Consider the following 23,462-nt stretch of genomic DNA (forward strand, 5'->3'; position numbering starts at 1 on the left):
AAAGCAATAGAAATAAGTAAGAAGCTAAATATTAATCCCAGATCTCAACATTGAGATGAGGTTGAAACGTTAGGGCTATTGCTCTGCTAGAAGCAGACAGTATCACAGAATCTCAAGATGGTTGAAGTTGGAAGGAACTTCTGGAGGTTGGTCATCTGGTCTACCACTCCCACTCAACCCCTAGGTTGGGCCATCTACAGCCAATTGTCCAGGACTATGTCCAGATGGCTGTTGAAAATCATCGAGGATAGAGACTTTACAAGCTCTCTGGGTAACCTGTGCCAGTGGTCAGTCAGTTCCTCTGTAAAAACTGGTTTCCTTACATCCAGGAGGAACCTCCTGTGTTTTAGTTTGTACCTGTTGCCTCTTGTCCTGTCACTGAGCACCACTGAATAAAGTCTGGCTTCCTCTTCTTTACATTCTCCCTTCAAATACATATTGATGAGATTCCCCCACAGCTTGAGGTCTAGTGACCTTAAATACCAAAAGCAGGATGATTTTACTAGTCATAAAGTAGTTCACCAAAACAAGATAAAACTGTATCAAGAAACTCCAGTAGCAGATTTTTATCATACTGCTACAAGGTTTTGACATTGTTTTTTACCTTATGTATGTTTAGGAGCACTTTGTTATACATGAGCCAATTTATGCTGACAGTTTTCAACAGGCCATTTCCTGGAATTGTCACGTCAGGACGTGTATCTACAAGTTTGACAACATACTAGTCTTGCCAATGACAAAGAAGTTCAGACTTCTTAAACTTGCTGCCATCTAAAAGTATTTTGAGCAAGTGACAATGCAGAATTTAATCCTATTAGCCGAGCAGCTATCTCGGTGCCTTCAGTGGGAGCTGACAACATTTGCCAGCTGGGAGCACCAGGCCCACTCCTGAGGTCTGAGTGGGTGTTTGCTTCCCTATCAACATAGGTAACATTTCCATTCCCTTTCAAATACCAAGAGGCAACTATATGTGACATTGAGCCCTGCAAAGCTTTTACTGACCCTCTGTACACATTTTTAGTTGAGTAACTTTCCCATGAAGATTAGTACGCTGACAATAACAAACTTTGTTAATTGGATGTATAATTACATTTGTTATTTATGTACTATTACAAGTGTCAACCATTATTTCTGAGCAGTAAAAATTATCTCAACAGCAGTAAAAATTATCTCAACATTAACAGCTTAGTGGTTAATAACTAAATATTAAATTAGGTGTAGGGTTTTTTTAAGAGAAATCTTTAGGAAAATAAATCCCACTTCATTCTGAAACTTTAAAACTGACATTGATCTATTAATCTGTCCTTAAATTCTAGTTATTTTGCTATTAAAAACACAATTCTTTTTCCACATGTGTTTCTTGCTTTTCATCCCCATACTGCTATAGGATATTTGTGCCAGTATTACTTCTATTTTCAATGAGAAAAAAAAAAAATGCTGCCACTTGTCTGAAGGAGACAAGCAATAACCTCACCAGAGGTTCATCTATCAGATATAAATTAAACCTCTTAAATTGCAAAGAATCTCATGATCAAGACTTAAAATACTCCATCATGTCCTGAGGGGATAAAATGATAGCCTTAACCAAAACTAGGGATCCATGTATCAGAAGCCTAAGCACATTTAAAGTAAACTTAAAATTCTATTATAGGATTATTGCGCTAGCAATCTATTCCAAGTAAAGATTTAATTGACAATGGTTTAGCAAACAATGTCATATAATTTCTCATGGTTTTTTATTAGTAATACAGCTAAAAAAACAGGCATTTCTATAGGAAAGCATAAAAGACACTAAAGGGTACCCAAAAAAGTAACTGTCTTTTCCAAATATACTTAACCTGGTCTAAAATAACCCTTCCCTACAGCACATATTATGAGGAACAGGACAGGTTAATCCAAGATTCTGATATGGTTTATTTGTTTACTGAAGTGTTTATTGCTGAATGTGATAGTCATAGCCCTTTGATGTTAACTGTAAAAAAAACACCCAGTAATTAAAATCAAAATTATGTTAGATTACTGTTATTAAAAAGCATTACCTTTAAATCAAGATACCTGGACTGAAATTCTGCTAACAAACATGAGAACTGTGAATGATGTTGTATATAGGACAAATGTATATGAGTCAGGACATCAAATAAACCATTACAAAGAACCAGATGCATATAGTTCCAAAGCACAAGATGAGAGGGGTCATTCTTAATTATACATTTGTATAATTTTCATTATTCAAATGCTTAAAGTTCTATCCACAGTTTATCATAGCAAATGAAAAATACTATGTGAGAAAATGAACAGTAACTGCAAGACATTTAATGCTCAAATTGTGGCAGGAAATGTTTGCATATTGGATGAGATAAAGGGTGTTACTTTTCATGACTCTGTATCAAACAATCAAAAGAAAATCCTTGATAACACAACCTGAATGAGACACCATTAGCCATCTTTACTGATGGTTTTGAGCTTCTTCATCACAAAGGTTGCTAATCAAGGCTATTTTACCTGAAAAAAATCACTTCACAAGTATGAAAGTAACATTCAAAAGCTACTCAATATTCTGCCATGCTGAAAACAGCATATACGCAGGAAATGTTCTATTCATCCTAAACACTTGCTGTACCCTTTTATTTATTGTATTTGTTTTTCTGTGATCTGTATAACAAACTAGAATTCAAGTGCATTTTGTGTCATGACCTATAGGATAGCCCTAAAATTTTAATTCTCCTTTATGTAATAATTAGCCTAAAGCATGTAAACCATTACCTTTACACTTGCTGCTGTAATGCTGCTTTAAACAGAAACATGTACAAGCATCTATGCACACAGAGACAGAAGACACCTACAAATTTTCTGCTAAGATCTACACAGGCAAAAAATATTTGAATAACTGTTGTTGAGTGTTGAAGATCTGAATGCCTTTCCCAAGAGTTCTACTGCACCTTCAGAACAGGGCTGAAGTCCAGTAGAGAGTTTGGAGTGGTTGTTTCTCAGTCCACTCCCAGAGCCTCCTCTTCTGATGTAGGCAGGAAGGGGCCCAAAGCCACTCTTGCCCTGAGCACAATGGATCTACATCCATTCCCCAGATGGCATATATAAGTAATTCTGTATTTTTTTCCCTTTCTAACAATATGCAATGGTGGCATAACACAAGGGATGTTTACCTGTTGCTCGTACAACAGAGGTTTCTCATGCAACAGTGTATGAGGACACATAAAAAGACACATTAAAAGTTTCCATATATATATGCAGGTATTTTACTTAACTGCACCAGAGTTCTAGTGCATTCCTACCCTTGCATTGGTGTTCTCAGCAGCTATTTCACTGCTTGACACCACCCTCATAGGAAGTAATGTAGGAACCTGGTGTACGGGCTGAGTAGAGGTGCACAAGACAAAGTTTTAAGATCCTTTACAAAGTAATGACAGATTTCCCTGTTTTCTAACATGTAGCAATAAAGTTTACTTGCCTCATTAGTATTATCTAGATAATAATCTGTATTACTCATTTCTTACGAAATATTGTTGTCTTAGTATTCCACTGTATTATAAACATGTACACAACACACCACAACATTTTCCATTGAGATCTCCACCACCTAAAAAACATTAGAGCAACTCCAGCTTATAAGTTACATATTCATTAAGCACTTAACTGAAGTGTGTTGACATCATAAAGTAAATATTTAACTACAGTTATCATTCCTCCCAACAGTTCTTATTTCACACATCACAAGTTTCTGTTTTTCTCCGGGGAATTTCTGATCACTTCCACCAGTGTTATGTAATACCTTCATTCTACTCTTTTCTGCTTCCATAAATACAAGTCACTCCAGCACTTAAATAATACAATCCAGTTACTACAGGAAAAATGCTAGCACAGACAAAAATCACTCTCAGTTCCTGGGTTTACCTTGCAGCAAAATCATTTAGGTCCCGTGTCTCAAGTTTCTTCAGCGCGTAGTTTTTAACCCAACCCATCTCAAAATTCTTCACATATGAAACGTTACCAGCACACTAAATGCATTCTCAACTTCACCTTTTAAAAGGCTTTATCAAGTATCACTTGCTAAGCACCACACATGGGCTGGGAAAAAAAAACTCGTAAGAAAACATAAAGCACTCAACTGCTTTTCTCTTGGAGAAGCCAAAACAGCCACAGATCAATGTGCTTGAACTTAAGTGGCCTCCCTATCGGGCTGCTTCCCTGCACTGGGAATCCGTGAGGGAAGCCCCCAGAGCTGGTGTGTACTAGCGTGGACTGACCTCACGCATTTCAGAGAATCATGTCTGCCACTCTCCAGCCTTTAAGGTTAAGGTGGATATTAAGATTTGTCTTCCCAAATAAAATAAAATAAAGCAACAAACCTACTGAAGTTAGATTTTCTCATGTGTAAAACTTAAGCTGGTCCTTTTCCCTCCATGGTTAGCTGCCTGGCTAGAAAAGCTTGGTGAAAACACTCTGCTGTTGGACAAGTAACTAATTGGGAGGCAAGTCCGCTCCACAGCTTCCGTTCAGTGGACACCAAGAGTTTTATTTTTGGGGAACAAAAAGCCAAATCAGGTTTTCAGCATCGTAAGTAATACGGGGGGGGGGGGGAAGTCCTTTTATTAAGTGTAAAATGCATTCACAGACAGAAGGCGAAAGGACCGCTACCTTGTCCTCAGATCCTGGGGGTGAGCTGAGGAGACAGGTTTCTGGAACCAAAGCCCAGGCCAGCACCACGTGAGAGCCCCAACGCCACCGCTGCCTCAGCTTTCTCTCCGGCCGGCTCGGCGCTGCCAACTGACCCCTCTCCCCTCAGGCTCGAGAGACGTTTCCGCCCCCCGCCCCCGGGAGGCTCCAAGCGGCCCGTGCCAGGGCCCGCGGGGGCGCGGATCCCGGGCAGCGCTGAGGTACTGCCGTGTGACTCAGCCGCACCCTTCTCAGGAAGCGCCACAGCAGCCGCCCTCCTCAGGTCACCGCCGGAGCCTCGCCGAGCAGGTAAGGCCGGGCGGCGGGAAGCGGCGCCCCTTCTCCCCGCTGTCCTGGGACGCACCTCAGCGTCTCCCTGGAACCTGCCCGGTTGGACTCAGCTCCGACAGCAGGGGTCGGTCCCGGGGCGAGGGGCAGCAGTCTAACTCGGTTACGAGCGGCCGCGGGCTCGGTGGGAGCACGGGCAGCTGCCGGGAGAGCTCTCGGCAGGGCCGCGGAGTGGCTATTCCCTCGATACCGTCGGTGCCCTCGGGTGGTGGCCGCGCATCTCCGCATCAGGCGGCGATCGTGTTTTCCTTAAGTGTTGCGCGTCTCTTGCAACAGCTATGACCTTATTTCACTCGTTATTTTCAATAGTTGTACTAGACAGGAGAGCGCTAACTCCCCTGGAGAGCTGGGCGTGAGGAGACTGGCAACAGCTTTCTCCCGCCAAAATGGTTTATCTCTGTTTACATCGAGGAGCTTGTAGTACCTGCAGCAAAATTGTGGCTGTCTGAATTTTTAGAGCGTACCTGCAGCACGTTGTGTATGTTCTTTCCCCGTTAAGTCGCCAGCTAACCAGCCTCCTGCTCTGCTCAGCCGCTGCCCCCGGAGAGAAGGTACTGCCTGGCTGACAGTGGCCCCAGTGACCTCTGTGGATGTTACGCAATGAAAACTTTACAAGAAACACGCAGGACTAGTTTGGACCTCCTAGGGATCCATTAACTGCATGTAGGTGCTTGCTTTGGATGACTTTATTATAGGATTCAGTCACGGTTCACCACTGACGCTTCAGAAGATTGCATTGTCACTTTTTTTTAACTCACCTTAGTTTCTATCTGACAGATACACCATGTCTGTGATTTTGGTACTGCTGTGTCAACTACATGTGATGACGTTTGCATTTCCTCACTGCATAGGGAGACTAAATAACTTAAAGAAAGCTGAACGGGAAGACGGTAACGTACTTTTAATGTGATTTTGTGCTTTTCAAAATAATATTGTATCTAACTTTGCTTCTGCTTAGAAATGTATGTAAATAATTCTAGGTTTGTTGTTGGGTTTTTACTTCATTAAAACAATTGAGCTGTTTTATGCTTAATTTTCAAACATTTCAATGTGTTTTGCTGAAATGATTGATAATTGACTTGGGTGTTGACATATTTATCAGATCGAGTAGTAAGTGCAGATTGAGCTTTCCCTAGGTCTCTAGGATTATTATCACCACTATAAGCAGAATTCTCTAATAGCAAAATTTCAGAAGTTTAAATTATATATTAAGATAGTGCTGCTTTGGTACTATTTGAGTGCACTATAGTTTTATTTGTACATCTAAAATTGCTTTGTATTTGATAGGGTTTATCTGCCTTTTTTTTTGAGATTGATATTTTTTTCTCAGTACCAGATCCTTTTAGAGAAGTGCTGCTGTTGCAGCTTTTCACTTTGGAGGGAAGGAAGTGAAGAGAAACTGAGGTAAAAACAAATGAAGTTCCCCATAAGGTCTCAAGCACTAGGACGCTAACATGTGTGATGCTTAACATTTAAGCATCAAGGCTTCCAAAAGGAATTTGTAACTTAACTGCCCAGTCTCTGTAGCGAATAAGGAATGCTGAAACCTTACAACAGACTTTAAAAAGTCATCACGTTAAGCAGGAAGATCCTTCAGGGCAGTATGTTGAGCAGAAAACATGGCTAGCAGAAAAATGCTTGAGACAGGTTACTCATTAAAATCCACCTTGCTTTGAGGCATAAATTGTCAGGCTGCCTGGCTGCCTTTTTCCTGTGAGATAGAACCCTCTCCTGACAACAGGCCCAGATCGATCCTCCTTTAAAGACAGAGTTGGAATGAGAGAAGCCCAAATCTTTATCCAGTAATTTGGCAACTAGAACAGTTGCCAAGAGTATGGGGTACCTGCATTGAGAGGTTACCACTTCAGTATTTTTTACCAGCAGTTAACTTTATTCAGTACATTGTGTGGGTACATTTCTGATTAAATGCTACACATCCTAAAACTGCATTTAGTTCCTCCATGTGTAGGAGAAAATTCAAATCCATCTGTTTCATTACCGTGTTGCAGGTAAATTGGAGGTGGAGACGGGTGCACTTTGACTATGTCCTGAAAGTTTAAAAAAAAAAGCAGATAAAAGGATAAAGATTTTTTGAAAGAGAAAGGGAGCATCTATCACCGGGATTAGGGGTCCTAGGCTCCAGGCAGTTTGCCTGTGCATTCCACATTAAATAAAATGTATCCATTATCTAATCCAGAAGTATGGCTAATACTACTTGCATAGTAAGGAATGAAATTATTGAGCAAAACTGAAGATCTCTGTTTCAGAAGACTGAAGTTATTCCTGCGATTTGCACTGAACCAAGATATTGATTTTTTTTTTTCCATGTAATTCTTTCCCCTTTCCACTTGTGGGCTTAGTGTTTGGTTTGTTGCGATTTTTTCTCCCTGGTTACCCTTAGAGACAGCATAAATATTTTAACTTTAGATTTTCAAGCAACTACTTTAGAATTGAAGAATCTTTAGAATCTAGAATTATGTATTTCCTTCACAAATCCGTACATATACAAGTGTCTCCTTCAATATATACTGTAATATTCCCTCAATCTACTATAAAACTAAAGACATAAACAACTAATACGCAGTTTTCTTAGTTTTCAGAGAGCAACTATTTTGAGATACCTAACAATAACTATTAGGTTAAAAACTCATGAATGATGTGATAATTGAGCCAAACAAGCTAAGAAGAACACAGAGCTAATTTGTGCTGAATAACTTTATACTGAATCTCATCTCCTTTTTTAGCCATCTGCATTACACTTGCAAAAATAATCGTCTAGTCACTTTGCTTCATCAAATAGTCTGAATTTCTTGGAATACAAATTAGGCTTTCACTAAAAACCAAGGAAGAAAATGAGTTCTGTCATATAAAGATGTTTTTGGTTGGTTTTTTTTTTTTTTTAAAGAAGCTGTAGCAAGAGCAGGCTAAAACTTGACTATGGAAAATGCCTGGTGAGAAAATGCATTCCTGTATTCCAAAGCCACCTATAATTTCATTAACTCTTCTGGAACTGCACCTCACAACTTACTCTGTGAGGCCTCATGGAGCCTGCAATAAACACAAAAGATGAAATAAATGTCCTTCGAAGTGCCTGTTGTCAGTAAAATTCCTATTATGGACTAATTTACAACAAACTTGGCAATGTGCCAACATTTACATAAATCTCGGTGTCATGACTGTGAATAAAAGAGAATAAATGTATAGTTAATAAGACTCTGCTGCCACAATTTAAAATCCAAATTCCATAAACAAACTTTGGAACTCACAGACAGCAGAGTATTGATATATGTATATTGTGGATTCTTTAGGATGAGGGTTTTTCTTACTTCTTTTCCCTTCCCTTTTCGCTTGTGTCCTTCTTCCAGTGTCTTGCTGTTTGGATCTGACTGAATTTCTGCTTTATGTGACTATTAGTTTGTTCTTAAGAGCTCCAGTTAAAAACTGATGCCTATATCCCAGAAGGGATAACACCAAAACTTGGAACAACAGCTGTCATGAGAATCCAGTTCTCTTGGTCATATAAGGAATAGCTGAAATGCTTAATGAGAATGGAAAATATGTTTCTTTTATACTGCATATTTAGAGAAGTTAGCAGTGAAGAACACATTTCAGGAGACTTTGATGTTTTCTTTTTCCTGTGTGTAACTGAGAGATGCTAGAGAAAGAAGTGGTCTCAATTTGCTCGTTCAGTATATGAATCATTCCTTAAAAATACCAAATTTTTTCATTTAAAATTTGTATGTTTAAAAAATAGCAAATTAGCTTTCTTCTAACTTGTTTTAATGTAACTCAATTTTTTTAATTAGTGTTCACATCAGAAAAGGAGGCAAATTTATTCATTGGACGACATCTTCTAAATAACAGACTTGATTTTGAAGCATTCACAGCAGATAACTTGGAAAGAGAATGTTTTGAGGAGCTCTGCAATTATGAAGAAGCAAGAGAAATTTTTGAAGACCCTGATGAAACGGTAGCTATTCAAATTGAATTTAATATATTGAAGAAGGTTATTGGCTAAAACTTTACTGTATCTAAATACTGTAGCCCTGCTGAAAACAGCATTTACAATGAGTGCTTGTTTTACTGTGAAAGTAGAGGCCCCAATTAGATGGGGTTGTTACTCTATTGTTTAAAGACTTTAGATAAGGGATCAAATTCTGTGAACATATAAATGAAACTTAAGAAGTACTCTGTGTATTAATTGGCTAGTCATGTCCTTGTGTCATGCCAGAGTGTTTTAGAAGAGGAGTATGAAGCAAATCTGCAGTTTACCAATTGCCAAATATCCCTAAAGCATTATCTACTAAATTATTACCTACATACAGCTTGGAAGAAGTCTGGTATTTAAAAAAACAAACCAACTAAAAAACCCCATAAGAAACATATCAACCTGATAGTGGAATATGATGATTGTCTCAAGACTGTCTCTTGCTGCATGCAGCAAGCAAGCAATACATTCCCATTCCAAAGGTGGAAATGCTAGTTTGCCATTGCTAGCATTTTCTTATGAAAAAAGTAAAAGTGTTAAGTTGGAGTCCTGATGGAGTCTTTTGCTGGGTAGCAAAAGTGGAAGCTGTAGCTAAACACATTAACGCTTAACAGCCATGCAACATAAAAATTTTTATCTTAATTCCATTGTTTTTCCTAGCTGATAGGAATTCAGATACTGTTCATGCAAATGTGACACTTAAGAATCTGACTTTGCCTCATTAATGCTCTTCCATAGATTAATCTTCTACAGATTATTGTAAACATTGTTTACTTGCTAACTTCTACTATAATCAGGCAGAAATATGAGGTGCCATTTGGACAGTTAAATGCACATTTCTCTTTCACGACTTGGCATTTTCTTCTTTGCAAAATTGTAATTTTATGCAAACTTGAACGTATGAGAAAAATACAGTAGGATAAGTACAAATCCTTCACCAGGAATTGCTTCTATTTATGTCACTAAACTTTGCCCACAGTACCATGTTAAAAAATAAGTCAATAAGCCTGCCAAATATTTATCTCATACAAATCTCATCCTTTGTGTTTTTATAGATGGATTTTTGGAAAGACTATTCAACTAAAGGCCCTAAAATTGGAATAGGTAAGTAAGCTTTATATTCTTTTGTTATATTGTAATATTTTGTTATAACAGTACATTCTTAAAAATACACCATTTTTTACAAAATCGGAATTGATGTTTTTACTAAAATTCGCTGTGAACTGTGCAAGTATGTTGTGTTATGTGATACAGTAAAACATACTTACTGAAGCATCTTTCTCACAGCAGGATCCACTATAAATCTGTAGGTAAAACCAATGTAATTTTCTTGTCTGTTTATTACAGAATCTCTAAACTTTGCAGTAATCCTGTGGCTGCTCTCTGTGGTTTTGTCTGTGACTTCTACTCATTTCTTTAGCAGTACTATAAGTCTGATTTAGGTCCAGAGTAGCATTAAGCCAGGTGTTTTATTTTAAAAACGTTCAGTATGACCTGAGGAATGATCTGCAGCCTGATCAAGGTCACAATGAGGCAATATTTGGAAAGCATTAGAAGACAGATATCTCAACAGTTTTATGTTTGGAAAAGGGAATATCTACTCACTTTTGCTTTAAGCTGAATGTGAATGATGCTCTTGGGTTGTGTTGCAGATATTACAGCTTCTCAGAGTAAGCTAGACATTTGTGGAAAGGCACAGCCTTACAGTACAGCAAAACTAGTATTTTACAATGTCTACCATGTAGTTGGAAAGAGCATGTAATAAAAATAACCAATGTTTTATCTTCAGGTGATGAGGCACTACAAAAGATTAACGTTACAGGACTTCTCATCAGTCTAGTTGCTGCTGGAGTACTCTTAGTTATAATTGCACTGCTTATCTTCTACTGCTGCAAAAGTAGGTGCAAATCCAGGCAACCACCAGGGTAAGGAATTTCACTTGCTTAAAAAGGAACAAACATCGAAACAAACCCTTGCTTAAGAGTGGAATTAAAAATCACTGTGGCTTGGTCTAACTATTCTCACAGAATGCAGCAGGAGTTCTAGTTCTTAATATCCTGGGAGGTTAGGTGAGCACTGGCAGTTTATGCCAAAGTTAAGAACACAAAAATGTAAAACACCTCTTGCATTGCTGACAAACCTTTGGGGTTTTTTTTGTTCTTGCTTCTAAAATATTCTTATATTTTATATATAATATAATATATATTATATATTAAATATTCTATCAAAAGATGGAGTAATTTTAATAGGTTTAGGCCTGCAATGGAAAGTCTGTGTTCTGTTTGCTCCTTAAAATAGGGTGTGTGCTCTTCGTGGCACGTAATCTACCTCAGATGTGAAATGAAGTAGGCTTGAGGACATGTTTCTTTTACTCTAGTCCTGCTTGGTCCTTCATCCAAAACTTGAAAAGAGTACAATAGGATTCTGTGCTTCCTCTTCCCTCTAAATTTCACAACACTGAGCTATTCTTACTCTGGGGTTGAGAGAGAAAACTTGGCTTCTGGTCACTGTAGGCAAGTGGTGGCTTTTTGGCTGTTCAGGTGAGTTTTTTGTTTAGTTGTTGTTGGGGGGTTTGTTTTGTCTTTTTGTTTGGTGTTTTTTATTTTTTTCACAACTAAGACTTCATATTCTTTCTTTTAAAAGAGAAGCTGCCACTTATAATGCTGTTCACTTTGTTTAGGTATGCGGACTACGTAAGAAGACATTCTAGCATCTTCAGAAGGCATGAAGAATTTTCTTTAAACCCACTTCCTCTCAGAACTGATGATTCAGGACTGCCAAGTTATGATCAAGCAGTTATTTCAGATGGACAACACCATGTGCCACCACCTCCTTATCCAGGGCCCCCCGAGGTGGCAAGGGCATTTAAAAAATCAATGTCACTTCCTTAGTGACATTGTGACACTGCCCTTAGTCAAAAAACCTCCTGGGGTGATAGAGGAATTACTGAAACATAGCATACTTTTTTAAAAAAAGTATATGCTACCTTGCATATTGCAAGACACTTTACAAAAACGTGAAAGATCTTGAGCACATCCAGGAAGACGTGAGCTGTTGGAAAGGCAGCAGACCTGTTCTTTGCACAGGGTTATTGCTCTAAGAGGAGGGAATGCATGAAGAGTAAGTCTTGTATTGCCACTCTCTTTTATATGCACTTTGAGGAATGCCATCATACTATTGATGTCTCATTAATAGTTTAATCTTTCTTTTTCTTCATAAAGAAGTATTTTAGTTGGTTTTTTTTTACACTTTTTTGTGACTTAATACTTTAAACCACTGTAAGAATTCTACTTTGTTGTTTGCTATATTCACTTAATTGCTGTGTGAATTTTCTATATTTGAATTAAGATTATTCATTATTTGATCCTTCTAGCATATATATTACTGCTTCTGGATCACACTGGTTTGGTTTACGCATTTCTCAATTTGTTGTATTTTTGTGATTATACTGTTGGATTAAAAGGAACCCTTAGTTGCACAGTACATTACCCATTCAGACAACTATACCTTTATCAAATGTTTTTGATGTTTAGCACTAAATACCAGGTTAAAGTGACTATAGAGTACTATGGGTCATGGGATGTTACGCAAGAGACTTGTTTAAAAAGGTACCCGGTTTTCACAGATAACGTATCTCTTGCAGTTTGAAAGATATTGAAAAGATACTTAGCTTGTGGAGGCAAAGGTCAGACTATCCCACAGTAGCACTACACTACCTTGAAAGCAGAATGAAACATCACAGCACAGCAATAGTCAAGAACTTTAGGGAGTTACTGGTTAGCTCTACCAACACAATTTCTTACATGTTCTTACATTACCCTTAATCTTACATGTTCAACCCCCACCCTTATTTGGTCTATAGATCTTGCTGAGCAAGTCACATCTACTGTCCCTTTAGCTCCTGGTCAAATGGCACTGTAGTGGAAAAGGCTTCCCACAGCCACAGGAAACCATATTAGAGGGTCTCACAGGCAACATCACAGAATCACAGAATGGTGGGTGCTAGTACGGACCTCTGGACATCATCTAGTCCAACCTGCTAAAACATGTTCACCTCAATTAGGTCACACAGGAACACGTCCAGGCAGGTCTGAAAATCTCCAGAGGAGGCTCCACACCCTCTCTGGGCAGCCTGCGCCAGGGCTCCACTTGGCAGGTGTTTTCTTCTATTACAGTAGCTTTATAGTGGAAAACACAATGAAATTTTTTAAGAACTAATTCCACAAATGCATTTCTGATTGACCAGTGCTAACAGCAGCAAATGTATTTTAATTTGGTGCCTAAAATGCATTTTATAATATGAAGATTGCATATTTATATGTAACATTTCACTGAGTTTTTATGGTTTTTAACATGCTAGAACCTACAGTGCTAGGATTGATACGAGATTTTTAACCTGTAAATGCTTTTGCAAAGACAAACATGCTCCAAATCTTGGAATGTAAAGTGTATACTGGAAATGCCACACAAGGTCTTACATTCTGAAAAATACATACAACCCAGCTGATAGCAGTGGATGTTGGACTGTGTTCTTCCTAAAGCTTCAGCATCAGATTTGGCTTCTGACAAGTCACAAACCTCTTCGCAGCTTCTTTCTCAGTGACAGGTGAGGGAATCCACTTATTAGGATAGCTTCAATTAGGATAGCTTCAGTTAGGATAGCTTCAGTTAGGATAGCTTCAGTTAGGATAGCTTCAGTTAGGATAGCTTCAGTTAGGATAGCTTCAGTTAGGATAGCTTCAGTTAGGATAGCTTCAGTTAGGATAGCTTCAGTTCACTTCTGGTCTACTTGTAAAAGCATTTTGAAGTTCTTGGAGGTTACTGTTCTGTAAGAATGAAGTGATTGTGCAAGACCACCACTGATAACCAAAACACAGTTACAATGAAGCCATGCAATTACAAGTCTGCAAAAACTTTTCTCCTGTATTTCCTTTTCATTTAGCTAACAAGTTTAATATCTGTTAATGTCTATCCTGAGTTACAGAGCACACTTTTCTCTACATTTTTCCTGGGACTCAGAAATGTCTAATTTAATGGGACTGACAGGAGCACTTTCAAGCAAACTGATTTCACAAGGCTTGTGAGACTTCAGATATTTTTTTAATGTTACTATAGTTATCAATGCATTTGGCAAAGTCACATTTTAAATAAACTACAGAAATGATACAGAAACCTATTTAATCACTTGAAATTTGATTCTTCTACCTCTCCTACAAGTCACTTACAAATTATTCTATGCAATGCATGCAAAGCTGTTGTCATAATTAATTAATTAAAAAAACTTAAGATGGTATAACTGGTATAAAAAACTTAAGATGGTATAACTGCTATAGTGCTTTGGGCAGTAAACGGCACCTTCTGTAGGGTATAACACTTCAAATTTACTTATGGAATCTGCACTTTAGACCCTGCTGATACTCAAAAGGTCCACTGACTGATATTCAAATATTGGATTCATGTTACATATAAATAAGGAGCAAAATTCAAAATTTTGTTGATCACAATGCAAACTTATCTTTCCTTTGGAAAGGGAGAAAAATCCTTTGATTGGCAGCTGTTGAGTTTCTTCTTTTATAGATTGTCTCCTGGCCCAAGACACTCTTACCTTTGGTCTTGCCTCTTTTTAGAATTTATTCATCTAGGTTAGCAGGGGGGAAAAAAAAAAATCAGCAAGAGGTAGACTGTGGTGACTTGTGAATTCAGAAGTGCTGCAAAATTTTACATGCAGTTTCCTTTGAAAATGCAGTTGCTATTAGAATATAGAAAACAGCAAATCAAAGTGTCCGTAGGTGAGAGGAGAAAGAAATAGATTTTGAGGAACCAAGCAGCAACAAGTTTAATTCAATTTCTTTATGGATATTAACCATCAGTGTTTCAACTTCTGGACTGTCTTCCAAGGGCTAGTAAGAGTGTTCCTGGAACAATCTTCCAAAACTTGGCCCTTTCAGCATCACACAAGGTAACAGTATGCAACTTCTTATAAATCAGGACAGATTATTAAAGCAAATAACTGAGAGCCAGGAAAGACGTGTCTCTGTTAACAGAAAAAGAAATCCTTAACCTGTTTTTTACATCAGTGAAATAAGCAAGCCCACTATTTATCAAATCCTCTGGTGAACAGTATTATAAGCATTATGTATTTTTAGGTTTTGGGGTTTTTTGTGGGTTTTTTTTTTCTGAAATCACTAGAAGTGCAAAACCGAAGTACCAAATGGAAGTGCACTTCCTCACCACTTTGTGAGCCACAAAGCATTTGATTCTGTTGCTGTCAAAGTCCATAGCGAGCTTTTTACTGGCTTCAGCTGAACTGGGATTGGACCCAAAAAGGAAATAACTGATCAATTCAGGTAATAAAAAAGTATAATGCTCTGCCACATTATTTACCAGAGTGTTGTTGCCAAACCTGATTTAGAGTATTCTATTGTATTAATCATGCCTACTTATGTTGGTTGAGGCTGATATGCCGTTATAAAGTGTATTTGGAATTTGGAAAGCATAGGAAAATTCCTTGTCTTTCCACTGATTACCAGCTGTGATAGGATGCACTAATTACCTGTAGATTATTAGCAACACTGTTTGATTACTTTGATCAACAATACAGCTTCATTTAAAGTTTGGTTTTTAAAAAAGAAAACAACAAAACAACAAACTTCTATCCACAGTCTCATCTGCCAACAAGAGTTTTCTTGCTATTATCTTCAGTTGTGCCATGTGGTATAGACAACAGGAAGGAAACCTCAGGTTTAAAAATCATCTTTCAAACACTTGGGACTTTGCTTTTTCTATACTCTAAATGTCTTTCAGTTAATTCCTATCACATAAAAAATGTTCATTTTTACAGCCAACAACCTAGATGTACTTTTCTCTCAAAAATACTAAGCACATCTTCCCAAATACACTGCTTTTTATTCAGGTCATAACTTCAGACTGTTTCCAGTCATTTCTGAACAGTGTGAAGTCTTGTTACTTACTAACATACTTCCTTCTACTCATCTGATAAGAGTCTTCTGAATGCACTTGGCACTGGTTATATTTTAATTGTAACTCTGCTGTTAAGTGCTGGTTTTGTTAGGTGAACTGTAACAATATTTTAAACTGTGCTATTCTCTAATATTTTGTAAAACAATCTCCAAATAAACATTTATGCAGGTTAATCATAGCAAAAGAGAAAATGCTATTTTAGCATATGATTAAAAAAACCTTTGACAACCCTCTTTTTTGGTTTTGGTATTTTAATTAAGTTGGTAATAGCATGCACCTTTCTTAAAAGTATTCAAAGGGAGCTTGTAAGAAAGATGAGACTTGTTTTGACAGGACAAGGAGTAACATTTTTTCAGAGGTGATAGATAACTCATCTCTGGAAACAGTTAAGGTCAGGTTAGACGAGGCTCTGAGCAACCAAATCTAACTGAAAATGTCTCTGCTCATTCCAAACCATTTTATGATTCTTCATGCCATACAGCACCTATGAACAGAGAAAAAGGGGTACAGTTTGTTTTAACATCAGCAATTCATACCCTGGAAAGATGCTTCAGACTTCACTGCTCTAGTTCACTGAAGCCTTTGAAGTTCTGAACCATGAACTGTAGTCAATGAAGATTTAAGACTGCCAAGACAAATAAGCCAACTTAACCAAGTATTTACCCTTCCATCTTTCTTGACTTTCACCAGATTTTTGGTCAGAAGATTTAACACGATGCGGCCAAAAAATACCCACTTTCTTTGGGTTACTGAAGTAAGCAAGATCACTTCAATGAGGGCCAGAACAGGCATGCAAATACAAGGTGTGAAGCAGAACTTCTGGGTTTGGTGATGGTGATTTTAATCTGAAATGGACGTATGCATTGTGCAGTAAGAATAGACGTTTGCAGAGAGGAAGGATGGACAGATGAGGGCAGCTAGATTGGTTGAATCTCTTTGTAGCACTAAAGTAAGCCACTTTTGTTTTGCCCACTGGGAAACAATAGTCAGATTTGTGCTTTTTTTTTCCCCCCAGCCACACAATATGAGCTAAGTTAGCATGTTAAATCTCTCCAAAGAATACCAGAATCTCCTCCTATATCCAAACACCCAATTTTAATCAGTCAACTGAACTAAGACTTGAACTATGGCTGGTGGGGTACAGATGCTTCATTTTAAAAGTCCTGGGAAAACAGGATCTCAGTTCTTTGGAAAATGTCTTCTATGTCATTTGTTTACTATATTGTGACTTTAGCTATACAGTTCCCAGATACAAAAAAAAAAGGAAGAGTTTGTATCTACTGGATTTCAACAATTCTGAAAATTATGTGGAAGTCAAGCAAATGTACAGCATTCTGACAGTACTTACTTTTAAATGCCAGCCAAAACACAGATCAATAAAACTTCCCATCTAACTTTTAATCTCTGTGTGCATTTAATAGCCAGCCCATTCACTTTGAAACATCAAAAACAATTTACTGTAAACTGCCCTGACTAATTTGGCAAAATACTGAAATGTGTCAGCAAAAGACTAGCTCCAGCTGGGAACAGCAGATCTTACGATGTTCTAACAAGGAAAGCAATAGTAATTCCATTAGTGTTTAAACTGCAATACAGTTTGCTGTCAGTTTGCTGTGGGAGCAACCTCCCCAGTTTTTCACCAGGTGGGCACCATTCCTCTGTTTTACCATAAAATACATTATCTTTTACATAATTTCACAATGGCAACTACACTAATTTTTTATGTGCAAAATAACAGCACAGTATCAAATGTATTTTGGTTATTTTTTACAGTAAATTCTGTCCATGTTGAAAATACATTTAACTAACTAGTTTTGCTTTACATTTTGTTTTTTACTTCCTTCTGTTCCTTTATTGTCTTATTGTTCTACCTGTAATTCACTATTGAATTTTTTTTCCCCTCTCTGATTCCTTTTTTTGTGTCTATTCATAATCTGCTACTGCACACACTCACCTGTTTGCTTTTTTTTTCCCCATACTTTCCTGGACACGGTTCCCAAGCATTTAGTCCCCTCACACTCTCTCAAAACCACTCTTCAAGCAGCTTAACTTCTCTTCCTAGACATAAGAAGCTCTTTAGCGCCTCCTTTCCCTCCTGCAGCACCTAGACTACAGAAACGCTGAAACAAAAGAGGCCATCAGATGCAGGCATCTTGCTCCTTACATTTGGGAGCTTCTAGAAGCCACTCTGTAAAGGTATAGCAGCCAGATTTCAAAGGATCAGAAAAAATATTTTAGTCTAAAGTTTTGAGAAAGGCCTTGTGACAGGTTTTTATTTCTGATGCAGTGCCTGCTTCGATTGGGAAATAAGAAAGACCTATGATTGCTCAAGTTGTTTAAGCAGCTTCAGTTAATTTTCTAAACATCAACAACTACTAAATATTAAATACTGAATGTTTACATATTCAGTGTCACATATCCAGCATGGATAGGATGTATGGAAATGTCTATGGAAAACATGAAATAAGAGTTAAAATAAAATACTCCCTGTTCAAACTATGAGTTTGTTCAAAAGCAAAAATTTTCATTTAAGCGTTCTTTTTCCTACTTACCTTATATCAATTCTGTTACTTACTAAATCCCTTTGTAAATTATCCAGCAAAAACATGAATCCACACAAGTGCCAGCACTGGTGCCTTGGAAGGTGTGAACCACGTGACCAGGAGGACTGGGAAAGTGAACGAAACCCATCTCATTGCTGTAGTGAGCTTTCTACCAGCTCAGTCACCTCCTGTAACATCAGGAGAATTACCATGGATTTGTAGATGAACTTTAGTTCAAAAGAATGAATTCTAAATATTTTGCTTCATTTTTTTGTACATATACTTCTGTTTTTTTATCAAATAAATGCAGAGTAGTCTATGTAAAGAAATGCGAAGAAAGTATTTGCTGCAAGGCTCCAAGATCAAGTGTGTTCTTTTATAAATGTAAAATCTAATTTCTTAAGCAACTGCTTTGGTTAGAATCGCAATTACAACAACAAATATCAGTGATTAATAAAAGACTCATGTTATTACTTCATAATATCTGAACTATGTGGCACATGTACAAAGCCTGCACGAAGATGCTGCATTCCCAACCTGTAAGCGGATGTCAATGGTCCACCAAGTGCTCGACAGAGATAAACACTGCAGAAATTGTATTTTGTGTTCTTTTCAGCATTTGTTATTAAATCAGCTCAGCTTTGGCATGAACTTCTTAGAGCCTCATCAGATTAGACATGTTCAAGTTATTTGAATGTTTTATCTTTGAAACATAAGTCTTTAAAAAACAATGCCCTCAAGTCTCCAAAACAGTTTTCATTCTCTCAGCACAAGGTTAACTGTAAACCATTTCTAGAGCTTTTGTTGACAAATGGTTAGCCACAGAAAACTCACTAAGATGTTTGTGCACATTGGTGAACTATCTACAACACTATGATAGTTCCAAAATAAAGTACTGTTATGAACTGAAATACGATACCTTTTGTCCACTTTCATCAGCAAAGCTGTAATCTCATATTTGCAGCATTAACCACATGCCATGCCTTTAACTACTCTATTCCATCCAACAACAGCTGAAGCTGCTGATCCAGCATGTGCATCTGACTATTCTTCCACAATTTTTTTCAGCCCATCAAAAACTGCCTTGAAGCATATCAAGAATTTTGCTGCAAAACCAACAATTTACAGACATAGCTGAAAACCCCTTAACGTAAGAAAACAAAAAGATTAGTTTGGTATTTAAACATGGGGGAAGAGTGAAGACAAGATCAAACTCAGGCGTCATCTGTTATGCAAAGCCAAAGGACAGAAGCAACGCCCTCTGTGGAAGAAGAGGGCATATAAGGGTAGAGAGAACCTGAAAAAGAGTAGAGCCAGGTTTGTGGTACCTGCACATAAGTGGATGCCAAAAGCACAGAGCAACTGCTGGCCCTCTGAAGAATCACCCCATTCAGTAACACCCAATGCTGCAAGCATAAGGACCCTTAGTGGTGCTACCCTGGTGCTTAGCATCTGTGGGACTGTTAAAGCTGTGACATACCACATTGCCTTCTGCCTGGCTTGTCTTGTACATACACAACATACAAAATACTCAATCACACTCAAACATTAGCTGACATTTTTCTGTTAACATAGGTAATAATAATAGCACTCTAAGCAACAAAGAAGTTACTAAATAAATCAGTGCTAAGCATGAACTGGAGCATCATTCTGGCCCTGGATTTGTGGATGATAATATTGGTTTTAATTATGATCAAATAAGAAAAATGCCAACTACCTGTTAGCTTGATCCTGCATTTCATTTGGCATATGGTCACTTTAGACATAAAACTAGACCTCAAAAAGCAATATTGCCATTCAGCACTGTGTAACTGAATTATTTAAACACAAGGAAGAAAACAGGAAAGTTTCCTAATGGGCAGTGCATATTAGCTAACATAGTTCTGCAACAGAGCTGTCTTGATTCTGGCTGAAGGGGCATAGATAAAGAAGCTCATTACTGTCTGCAGAGGTATATCCTCAAGCACTCCTAGACTTAAGAATTCTATACTGAATATACCACAAGCCAAGTCAACATTCATCATCAAAAGTATATGTTCCCAGCTCTTTCCTGTTATCTTCTTTCGTTCCCAGCTGCTTCTGGCAGCACATTAACACCCCTCTCCCTGAGACAGCACTCATTTGACCCAAAGCAAGCTGATTCAGCATACCAAAATTACAGAAAAATTACCTCTGGCAAAAAAAGTAAATGTTCTTTTGCCAGGGGAGTGAATTCACTGCTCACCTTGCGGCCAAGGCACATCACTAGGAGCAGAAAAGCGGAACAGGGAAGGAGTAAGGGAGAGCAAGGCCTTTGCCTTCAGATGTGGGCAAGCAGCTGAAGCAGCCCAGCCCTGCTGCCACACCACACCACAGCACACATGCAGTGCACGCTGTAGCTTTCAAAATCACTCTTTGGCTTCCCATTACATTGTTACCTTAAGCACTTAAATCTGTCTCCTAATCACAACATGACATTTTTGACTGTAAGGAATTTCTTATGTTATTTTTCCAAGTGAAGACTGTTCATTTAGGGAAAGAAATGAGCCACAAAAATTCAGTACAGCCCCAGGCTGATATGCTGCACATATTATGTTACAGTGCTATATTCTGCAGAGTGACAAATTATATTAGCATACATTTCAGCAAAATATATTTATTATACTAAATTCCTGACTTGAGAGATAGACACATATAATCACTGGCACTCAGTTATGAACTACAGTTCGGAAGGTGTTAAAGCCCATCAAAGCTCAGTTCCTAAACAGCAAGTAATAGCTGCACTTCAAACAAAAACTCCTTACTATCACAACAATCAAAATATTGTCAATATTCAGAACCATTAATATGTCTAATATGACTTCTAAATACAAGTCTTAAGACATAATCTTTAATCTACACGTTAAAATAATATGTAATTAACAGGATCTATCAAGGAATTTTTTTGTATCATTGACAATTTTAAAAAAAGTTTTAAGTATTATGGATAGCAGGATACTGTAGGAGTACTTATTCTAAACACTCTTTTGTTATCTTAGAGAACAGAGAAACAAAATAATTTTTGGTTACTAGAAGTCAAAATGTACAAATTTCAACGTGCCTTTCCTAGACAAGAGGATGGCAACAACCAGCAGGGATCAGTTTAATGAGAAGACTGTGGAAGCCTCACCAGCTGGCATGAGGACAAGTGGATTTATCTCATATACAGGAAAAGCAAACCACTGCATAAACTGACTTCATCTGGTGGGTGTGGACATTAGCAATTAAGGTTTCACTCTAGACCACTTCCATAGAAAATAAATTTGAGAACAGCTGTCATGATTTCTGTTTCAATCAGCTTTGCTATTTAATTGCAAGAAAGGACCTATTCCAACAATTATCAGGGAAACATTGTGTCTGTGGTATATTGACAAGTAGTTAATTTATTGGTCTAAATTAATTGTGTATGTTTCCCTGCCTGTAAATCTGGATTGTTGCTTGTGATTTCTGATGACTGTATCATGTGTATCTAACAGTATTAACACACATCCCTCCACACTTCTCTTTAGAGTAATATCCTGTAATGAAAATACAGGAAAATAATGTTGTCATTATTTGAGAAAAAATAAACATTTGTCATTTTACAATTGATTTATATGTCATTCCACATTTGTGGCAAGAAACTTTTAAGGTAGCTCCACATGAACTGACTTGCTCTAGAGAAGCAAACACTACAACCAGGTGGAAAAGACATTTTGTGTATTTATGTCCATGAAGTGCACTTCCCTCAAGCCCACTTGAGGGAAACAATGCACTCTAAGTGTAATATTATAATGGAGATTAGTAGAGATCCCAAAGGGAAATAAAAGACTGTACATCTTTCTCCACTACAAATGCTACTTTCAAATACTATCAGCAGCCTAAGTGCTTCACATTTGCATAAAACTAGAGTAATTTTCTGTCATCAGGTCTCCTTCATATGTAAAACAGTACATGTTCCTCTCCCCCTTTCCCAGTGACAAAAGGTCTCCCACTCCCCAACAAGTTCTCCTTCCAGCTGCAAGCAATACAGGTGCTAACTTATACAAACACAAAGAAAACTCACTCTGCAGGTTTCTGGCTTTGGTATGCTTCTCTTATTCTCCCTCCTCCCTCTGACTTGGCCTCTTGGTGACTTCCTTCAGTGTTGGTAGTTTAAACCCAGCTGACAATAACCAAACCACACTGTCACTCACTCCTCTCCATCTCAGCAGGATAGGGAGAAGAATCAAGGGGAAACTGCAGAGTTTTGTGGGTTGAAATAAAGACAATTTAATAGACTACCACTTTAAATGAGCAGTTATAATGACAGCCAAAGAGTACAGAGAGCGAGCGATGCCCGGTGTCACTGCCCGACGCTCCGACTGCAGTTCCCGCGCGCTCGGCCGCGCCCGGGCAGCTGCCCTGATAGCCTCAGCATGACGTCACATGGCCACGCCCCCTGGCGGCACGTGAGGAAAGTTAACCCTATCCCCGCCAAAGCCAGGAGACGGCCTCCTCCGTGGTGAGGACTTTCACGGTTACCTTTACCTCCTGATCCAAAGCTGCATTTTGTCCTGTAGTTGATTTTACTTCTTCTTGAAACTGGGCATGGGAAAAGCAGAACCTCAGCTCTTCCTTCTAAAGTGTCTCACCTTCCTGCCTTCTCCTTTAAAACTGACTTTTTTTTTTAAGCTTCTAATCTGATTGGCTGCAGTCAAGATTGTAAACTCTGCATTTCAGTACCAAATTCATTTTACTCTGTGGTTTGATATTGCCCGAAGTACTACAAGCTGAATCTTCAAAAGACTTATTTATTAGCATACACCTTCCTCTTCTGAATAATGCCTTCCAGGTTCAGCCATCCTCTTTTCAAGCTGCATATGCCTCATCTTTACCTCTGAGGCACATTCCTCCTGTTAATCTCAGCCTGTGTATCTTCAATCTGGAGGGAA

The 23,462-nt window shown here is 38.1% G+C and overlaps 2 protein-coding genes across 3 annotated transcripts in view; one reads left to right on the top strand and one right to left on the bottom strand.

Annotated features, from left to right (window-relative positions):
• The window catches only part of CCDC73 (coiled-coil domain containing 73), a 70,086-nt gene extending 64,839 nt beyond the window's left edge, over positions 1-5,247 (bottom strand). Inside the window, exons 1-2 of the mRNA XM_061999633.1 lie at positions 5,036-5,247; positions 4,654-4,789 (exon numbers count right to left, since the gene is read on the bottom strand). Coding sequence (XP_061855617.1) covers positions 4,654-4,789; positions 5,036-5,247 — 348 coding nt within the window. The remainder of the gene's footprint in view (positions 1-4,653; positions 4,790-5,035) is intronic.
• On the top strand, positions 4,941-12,233 carry PRRG4 (proline rich and Gla domain 4). 2 transcript variants are annotated; one of them, XM_062000050.1, is made up of 7 exons: positions 4,943-4,980; positions 5,519-5,682; positions 5,797-5,909; positions 8,826-8,989; positions 10,063-10,111; positions 10,797-10,932; positions 11,688-12,233. In XM_062000050.1, exons 3-7 carry the CDS (start codon positions 5,804-5,806, stop codon positions 11,896-11,898), a joined length of 666 nt encoding a protein of 221 aa, XP_061856034.1. In that variant the 5' UTR covers positions 4,943-4,980; positions 5,519-5,682; positions 5,797-5,803; the 3' UTR covers positions 11,899-12,233. The 2 variants fall into 2 exon arrangements, with proteins under 2 accessions (XP_061856036.1, XP_061856034.1); XM_062000052.1 differs by lacking the exon at positions 5,519-5,682 and having other exon boundaries at positions 4,941-4,980.
• Positions 12,234-23,462: the final 11,229 nt, after the last annotated feature.

This window comes from Colius striatus, chromosome 7 (assembly GCF_028858725.1).
Source record: "Colius striatus isolate bColStr4 chromosome 7, bColStr4.1.hap1, whole genome shotgun sequence".
Lineage (NCBI taxonomy): Eukaryota > Metazoa > Chordata > Aves > Coliiformes > Coliidae > Colius > Colius striatus.